Source organism: Columba livia, unplaced genomic scaffold (assembly GCF_036013475.1).
Source record: "Columba livia isolate bColLiv1 breed racing homer unplaced genomic scaffold, bColLiv1.pat.W.v2 Scaffold_303, whole genome shotgun sequence".
Lineage (NCBI taxonomy): Eukaryota > Metazoa > Chordata > Aves > Columbiformes > Columbidae > Columba > Columba livia.
In genome coordinates this window covers 4,051-11,973 of record NW_027043340.1, presented here as the reverse complement: position 1 = coordinate 11,973, position 7,923 = coordinate 4,051, and the positions used below count along the sequence as shown (strand labels likewise).

The 7,923-nt window shown below is 52.0% G+C and overlaps 1 protein-coding gene across 1 annotated transcript; it reads left to right on the top strand.

Moving 5' to 3' along the window:
- Positions 1-5,260: 5,260 nt before the first annotated feature.
- On the top strand, positions 5,261-6,217 carry LOC135578068 (olfactory receptor 14J1-like). The gene has a single exon (XM_065048257.1). It carries the CDS (start codon positions 5,261-5,263, stop codon positions 6,215-6,217), a length of 957 nt encoding a protein of 318 aa, XP_064904329.1.
- The last annotated feature ends 1,706 nt before the right edge of the window (positions 6,218-7,923 follow it).

The window sequence follows — 7,923 nt, the reverse complement described above, 5'->3', positions numbered from 1 at the left end:
GAACCTCCTGGACTGTGGCTGGCTGGCTGAATGGTCCATTTCCATGATAAATAATAATAAAGCCAGATTTCTTATATTTCCGTCCCCCTCCCAATGCCCTCATTTCCAAAACAGCTGTTATCAACAATCTCCAGTATATACTGATGTAGAGAATCTCCTGATAAAGACTGAATGTGTCAGAGAAGTGGGTGCTAAAGCATCACTTGAGCAAGGAGACAGGCCAGGACACCTCAAGAAGAATCACACAACTCTGGACCAAGAGGTGGGTGTTCCTGGCAATCTCAGGTGCCACAGCACAGAGATACTTGTGTTCAGGGAGCTGGTCAAGTGACCCATCTCCTGTTCTGTAATGGTGTCTGAGTTTGCTCAGGTCACCCCTGACTTGAGCCCCATCCACTGCTGGGTGTTCTCCAGACTCCTGCCTTCAGGAACAAAGTCCAGGAGACCTTGCTGGTGAAGATGGAGGCAAAGAAGCCATGAAGAACCTCAGTCCTGTCTGATTCTACTCTTATGAAGTTCAGCAGCAGGTCTATGTTATCCTGGCCTTTTTCTGTAAGGAAGCTCTGTCAGCTCATCTTGCCGCCCTCAGCCTCCCCTGCAGGTACCAAGTCCAGGGCAGCTTTGGTATCATCCCCACATCCATGGACAAGGTTTCTAAATTCCTCCTTTGCAGCTTCCCCTGCTCCCACCTCTGTGTGCTGCCTTTTGCCCTGGAGCTCCATCAGTTCAGAGGAGCAGCCTCACGAGATAAATGCTTCTGTTCATGGGTACTTGGAGAGATCATTCTTGTGCTTGGAGCAGGATTTCCTGTAAGGATTATCAGATTTCCTGAGCTCCTTCACCCTTCAGATCTACTTCCATGGCACCATTTTGCCCACCATCCCCCAGTATGTCAAAGTCTTCTCCTCTGGAGCCCACCAGCCTGTGCTCTGCTGCTGGCCTTCCTCCCTCCCCTCTGGTGCCTGGGACCCCTCTGTGTCCTGGTCACAACAGCCAAGGTGGACACTGATGTTCACATCCCTCACCAGCTATTCCTTGTTTCCCAGTTCCAGATCCAGCTGAGCATCACTCTCATTGGCCCACAATGCAGACACGTTAAGCAGTTGGCCCAAGATCCTTTGGACTGATGGCACTTGCCACTTTGCCAGGCCAGTTAATGTCAGAGCAATTACAGTTCCCCATAGGAACCTGCTCATTGACTGGTGACTTCCTCCTTGAGTTCCCCATAGCAATTACAGTTCCCCATAGGAACCTGCTCATTGACTGGTGACTTCCTCCTTGAGTTGCTGACAGAAGATCTTGTCCATTTCTTCTACATGATCATGTAGTTTGTAACACCCAACACATTGTCACTCTCTATTGGGTTTACATGATAAACTCTTGGAACTGGGGGTAGGTGTGGGTGTGCTACAGTTGTCACCTCTCTGAGAAGACAACAGGAGTTTGACCAATGTCAGACAGAGCCGATTTCAGCTGCTCCAAGATGGACCCACTCCTTGCCAAATCTGAGCCACTCAGTGATGCTGGCAGCACCTCTGGGATATTGTATTTGAGAAAGGGTAAAAAATGCTACACAACAGCAGGTGGGAGACAGGAGGGAGGAGACGGGAGAGAAAAGCTCTGCAGACACCAAGGTCATATCCCATAGGACCCAAGCAGGTCCCTCAGCAGGCCAAAGCTTGCTCTCCTGAAATCCTGCTCTTGGCCTTGTTCTCATCTCCCAGGAGCCTCAGCTCCACTTTCCATCCCTGACTGTTCCATCCTGACCAACTCTTTCTGGTTTGTAAGTGTGAAGTCCCACAGGGCACCTCACCCCACTGACTCCTCAGTCACCCGTGTCAGGAAATGTTGTCAATGAGCTCCAAACCCTCCTGGATGGCTGGTTCCTTGTAGATATTCTGATATCTCAGGTCTGCCATGAGGACACAGCCTGGAAACATGAGGCTTCTTTCATTTGTCTGAAGGAGTCCTCATCTCATTCCTCTTCCTCATCAGTGAGTCAGTAGCTGATGTCCAGTCGCCACAACACTGCCCATGTTGTTCTGCCCTCTCATGCTGACTCCTCAGCCTTCAGCTGACATTGTCTGTCCCCAGACAGAGCTCCACACATTCCTGCTGCTCTACCACATGAACGGAAACTTGCTCTCTAAATCCAGATCTCCGGTATTATGAGCACCAGAGCCCCAAGACCCTACCGTTTCTACAGAAGATGGTATTCATAGCATCCTATAACTCCTCATACTGTTATGTTGGGAGAGACAACACATCAGGATAAACAATCTGCATGCTAACAGCTGAGCAAATGGAGCTTCAGTCAAAGGAGGGTCCAGACCTTGAGAAAATCTGGGATTCACCCAACAGAAAGGTCTCTAATTTGTACATAGAAAACTGAGCAGTGCTGTATCAGGGTGGCACAATAACCCCATCCATCAGGACAGAGCAGGACCTGACACGCTGAGCAGTGACCCTGAGGAGAAGGGCCTGGGCACTACAAGGTCCCCACACCAGCCCGTGGTGCACGCTCACCATGAACAAGGCAGCTGCACTCGGGGCTGCATGAGGAGGAGCGTGGGGACCCAGACACCTGCAGCTCTCATCCCATTCGGTTCAGCACTGGTGTGACCCACACACACGGGTGTGTGCCAGTGTGCAGCTTCCCAGTTTGGAGCAGCAGGGAGGAACTGCAGAGTGCAGGGCTGTGCCAAGGCAGGTTCAGCACCTTGTGCACATGGTGTGGGGTGCTGAGGGACCTGGGCTGCTTTGGCCCAGCAGCGCTGGGGAGGCTGCAGCAGTGCAGGAGTAGCCTGAGAGTGCTTGAAGGGCGGTTTCAGAGATGGTGGAGGTTTCTTCATAGTGGGAAAGAGCATGAGAAAGAAATAATGGCCCAAAGTGCAGCTGGGGAGGTCCAGGCTGGACATGAGCAGAAAGGAATGTGATGGAAGGGCAGTGCTGTGGGGGAGCAGGTCAGCAGAGGGAGTCTGCATCAGCCCAAGGCTTTGTGCTTCAAGGACCAGCTGGGGAGGATGGAGAGATCTCAGCAAAGGAAGGAAGATGCTCAGACAAGAGCAAGGTGGGGCAGCAGGGGGGATGTCTCCAGCCTGCAGGGACAGAGGTGCAGGGGATGCCACAGCACAGGACAGGCTGTCGTGGAGATGATCAAGGGATGTAAAGAGGCTGAAAGCCCCACCAGACATGAGCTCCTTCTCCCCTTGGCTCTGGCTGTTGTCTGCACCTCTGATGCCTGTGAGGAGACACCTTGTCCTTGCAGCACAGGGGCCTCATGGCTCCTTGTCCCCAGGCAGGAACCTGGGAGGTGTGGGACCATAGTCCTGCCCTTGGCCTTGCACAGCCCCACATCACACTGTCCCAGGAAGGGCCCTGGGCAACGTGGGAGGGACAGGATCTGATTTCCCAGGGCTGGGGGTCAGGGCTTAGTTCTTTGGTTAATGAAACACATCCAGGTTTACTCAGCATCAGAGAGACCTTTACTTTGCTTTTCCTGACCTGTCATCACTGCCTCCAGTTTTCTGCTCTAACCGAACTCTGGGGTCATTTCTTCAGCTGTGTCCCTCAGTGGGACCTATTAACATTACAAGAAACTTTGGAGTTTACATCTGACTTTGACTTCTTGAGAAGTTTCTTCAGCTTCCCCTCAGGGTCTGAGGTTCATGGACTCAGCACCAAACCCACCAGAGGGGTCATTAAAGTGCCTTGGGCTGCTCCTGAGCTGCTGAGCTGGGCTGTTCTCCTGGGAAAGGCAATGTAGGTGGTTGGTTGCTATGGACTCAATGAGACACAAATCTTCAGAATCCTGACACAGTAAGACTTTCGCTGTAGGACAAGGCAGCTGCATTTCCTGGAGGGATCTCCTAAAGCCGCCACAAGACACAGTTTGCAGGATCTCTAAGGTCTTTCTCACAGTATCTCTGTTGTAGAGAAGAACACACTCCAGACCAGCACATCCCTGCTGCACTGTCAGAGGGACAGGGCATGATGGCAGCTTCTGCTGAGGGTGATTGCAGGGGGAGCACCCAGGGGTGCCCAGGGCTGTCCTGCAGAGAAGGGTCCCTGCACCCCAGGGCTGTGCCGGGCAGGGACTCTGCCGCCTGCCAGGGTCAGCGCTCAGCCTGCCCGGGAGATCCCATGGCAGCAGCTGTGGGGGGAAGGAGCGACCCCCGGCAGGGCAGGCAGGGAGCTTGTGGGGTTGAAGGGGGCTGTGTGGGTCAGGGCTGCTCAGAGCTCCAGATCCCCCCACAGACATGGCAGAGGGGCCTTCTGAACAACAATATTGATACAGCAACAGCTGCAAGGGAAGGAGTCTGTGCTTTCAGTTTTCCACTCTTGCTCGTCTGGGTGTGCAGTGGGAGATGGGGATTTATTTCTCTCTTTGGAGCAGACACTGAGACCCCAGTTCTCGTTAGGACTGGTCTGAGCTGCTCCTGAGTCCCTGCACACACAGAGCTGTCCCTGGGCAGTGCCAGGAGGTGTGAGCAGGACAGAGCTGAGCACACAGCGGGTGGGACAGGGTCTGTGACACTGACAGGGAGCAGACCAGGGACAGACACACAGCTGCAGGCAGCACAGACATGGGCAGGAAGACTTAACTGCTATCAGAAATGCTGGGGATGGGATTTAGGAATGTCTCTCACATCCTTTCTAGTGCAGACACATTTCCCAGTGCAACCCCTGGTCTCCTCTCCTCCCCAGCAGACCCTCTGCCCCAAAGCCATGGGGTCCAGGTCACAAGTCTCCACCTCAGCAGCTGGACCTCCAGGGGAAGGGTTCCTGGAACGTGGTACACAAATAAGGTGCTAAAAGTACTTGCTCTACAGTGTGATAATGTGAGTGGCAGCAGCACAGCCGGGTCAGGAGAAGGTTCCACAGCATGCCCGTCTGCCTTTCTGTCCTTGCTTTACTTTCTGGTAGCACTGCAGTGTCCTTCCCTGTTTCTCCACCTGTCCCTGCTGCTCTTGCTCTCTGGGGTTGGGGTGGGAGTGTGGGCCAGTTTTTGTTCTGACACCAACTCAGGGGGTTTTGCCCCAGAGCTGTGTTCGTGGAAACCAGATGCCCAAGCTGCATTTTAAACTGTGATGAACTGTTTTTTCTCAGCTGGTAGAAAGAGAGAATGAGCGGAAACATCCCTCCATCAGGGAGGGCGTTTTCCATCAGAAACAGCATGTTTATTTTCCTCAGAGAAGTCTCCCCTAACCTGTCACTGCCTTTTCCTCCTTGCACAGGTCCTCATGCCCACAGGCAGCCAATGTCCAACAGCAGCTCCATCAGCCAGTTCCTCCTCCTGCCGTTCACAGACACACGGGAGCTGCAGCTCTTGCACTTCTGGCTCTTCCTGGGCATCTACCTGGCTGCCCTCCTGGGCAACGGCCTCATCATCACCACCATAGCCTGGGACCAGCACCTCCACACCCCCATGTACTTCTTCCTGCTCAACCTCGCCCTCCTTGACCTGGGCTGCATCTCTACCATTGTCCCCAAATCCATGGCCAACTCTCTGTGGGATTCCAGGGTCATTTCCTATGCAGGATGTGCTGCACAGGTCTTCTCTTTTTGTTTCTTGCTTGGTTCAGAGTATTTTCTTCTCACCGTCATGTCCTACGACCGCTACGTTGCCATCTGCAAACCCCTGCACTACGGGACCCTCCTGGGCAGCAGAGCTTGTGTCCACATGGCAGCAGCTGCCTGGGCCACTGGGTTTCTCAATGCTCTGCTGCACACGGCCAATACATTTTCACTGCCCCTGTGCAAGGGCAATGCCCTGGGCCAGTTCTTCTGTGAAATCCCCCAGATCCTCAAGCTCTCCTGCTCACACTCCTACCTCAGGGAACTTGGGCTTCTTGTGGTCAGTGTCTGTTTAGCTTTTATGTGTTTTGTGTTCATCGTGGTGTCCTATGTGCAGATCTTGAGGGCCGTGCTGAGGATCCCCTCTGAGCAGGGACGGCACAAAGCCTTTTCCACCTGCCTCCCTCACCTGGCCGTGGTCTCCCTGTTCCTCAGCACTGGCATGTTTGCCAACCTGAAGCCCCCCTCTATGTCCTCCCCATCCATGGACCTGGTGGTGTCTGTTCTGTACTCAGTGGTGCCTCCAGCAGTGAACCCCCTCATCTACAGTATGAGGAAACAGGAGCTCAAGGATGCTGTGAGGAAACTGATGACTGGATGGTTTTCTGAATCATTAAACTGCTCATCTGCTTCTGCCTAGTTGTTTCAATATAACTACAGACCCAGCCCGTCATCTGGATTGTCTGTTGTTGTTAGTAGGGTGTTTATTGTGAAAATGTTGTCGTCCGCTTTCCTAATTCTCTGTCTGCTTTTCTTTTATAGCCACTGGTGGTTTAAATGAGGAGCTGTGCTCTCCTTGTCTTTAAGCAAAATAAAGGGCTCTTTAATGACTCGTTTTTCACTATATCCTTCCTGCAAGGCCCTTTTAAAGCTTCTGGGATGGTTCCCGTGATGGGTGGAAGGGAAGAGTCCATCATGGCAGCCCTGCCGGGGAGCAGCAGCGCTTGTTCTTCCAGAGCTGTTCTGGTTCCACTCCCACACTCTCCTTCTCATCCCTGGTGTTGGTGCAAGGCCTGAGTGCTCTGGCAGCTTGGTCACAGTCCTGCTGTGTGTCAGTGCTGTGGGCGCAGGCAGGGACAGGCAATGGGCACTGCTGTGACAGAGCTGGCCTCAGTAACAGTACTTCCACAAGGAAAAGTGATCTTTTTTGGGTGGTGCATGATGGTTTATATCTTCTTGCAATGTTTCTCTCAAGCTTATTCCTACAGAATTGGCCACAGATGAAACACCCGTGTGCAGCTGAACAGTGTGTGTGTGCAGGGCTGGCACCCAGCAGTGTCCTCTCACAGCCAGGCTCCTGCCAGAGACCTGCAGGACCAGCAGAGCAGGGGCTGGGCTGTGCCCCTGTGCACGGGACACCCCATGGAAGGAGCCCCACGTCAATCACCATGGACTGGCCCCTCACAACCACCATTTCCAGCACTGGCCTCTCACCCCATCTCAGAGTTCTTTGTCCGTCCATGGAATTACATGGAATGAGTAGGTGAGAGGTTCATGTTTGCATTGTACAGATGAGATGTGACCATGCACATCATGTACGTGAAGTGACATGAACCTCAGTCAGCAAAAACACCATCCTACAATTGCTAACCTAAAATATGTAAATCTTCTCAGTTTTGGTCAGTCTGCTGCTTGAACAAAGATGGAAGTGACATTTTAGACACCTAATCAGAACCTGCAAAGAATACTGTCCTTGCAGCGCAGACACTCTGGAGCCTGCACAATTAGCTGAGTCTTGTTCTAACATCTGTCTCAAGACGGTTACATAAAGTGTCCTTTAGCTGAGCTTTGCTCCTTTCACGCTCATTATAATACTAAAACACACATCCCCAGGATGGGAGCCCCAGGCTCAGCCCGGGACCCTCTCTCAACAAGCATGTGTAGTGGTAAAATGATTATGTAACCAATATGCCAATGTGTAAGCACTTGGCTCTTTAGGACTGCCGGGAGGGTGTGAATGTAGGGATAAGATTTGTACATAATAGATGTTCCTTCTCTATCTGTTGTGCTGGTTTCATTCCAACATCCAGACTTGCACAGCTCTGGAATAAACAAGATCTCATCTCTGGGTGTGGTATTGGCTTTGCACTTCAGGTAGCAAATTCACCATGAGCAACCAGGAAGAAGGAAAACAATAAAAAATAAAAGAGGTAGGAGAGGACATAGAAAAGGTCTCAACATTTCACATTCCTGTCAAGAATGCTTCTCCACTCAGATCATTGATAGGAAATAGATTTGATCAGTTTGAGAAAACAAGCATACTTTTATCTAGTCAGGTCCTGGCCCATAAGGAGGGTGATGGATGGGTATGGGATTATGAGGTCACTTGTGTCTCAGAAACTCATA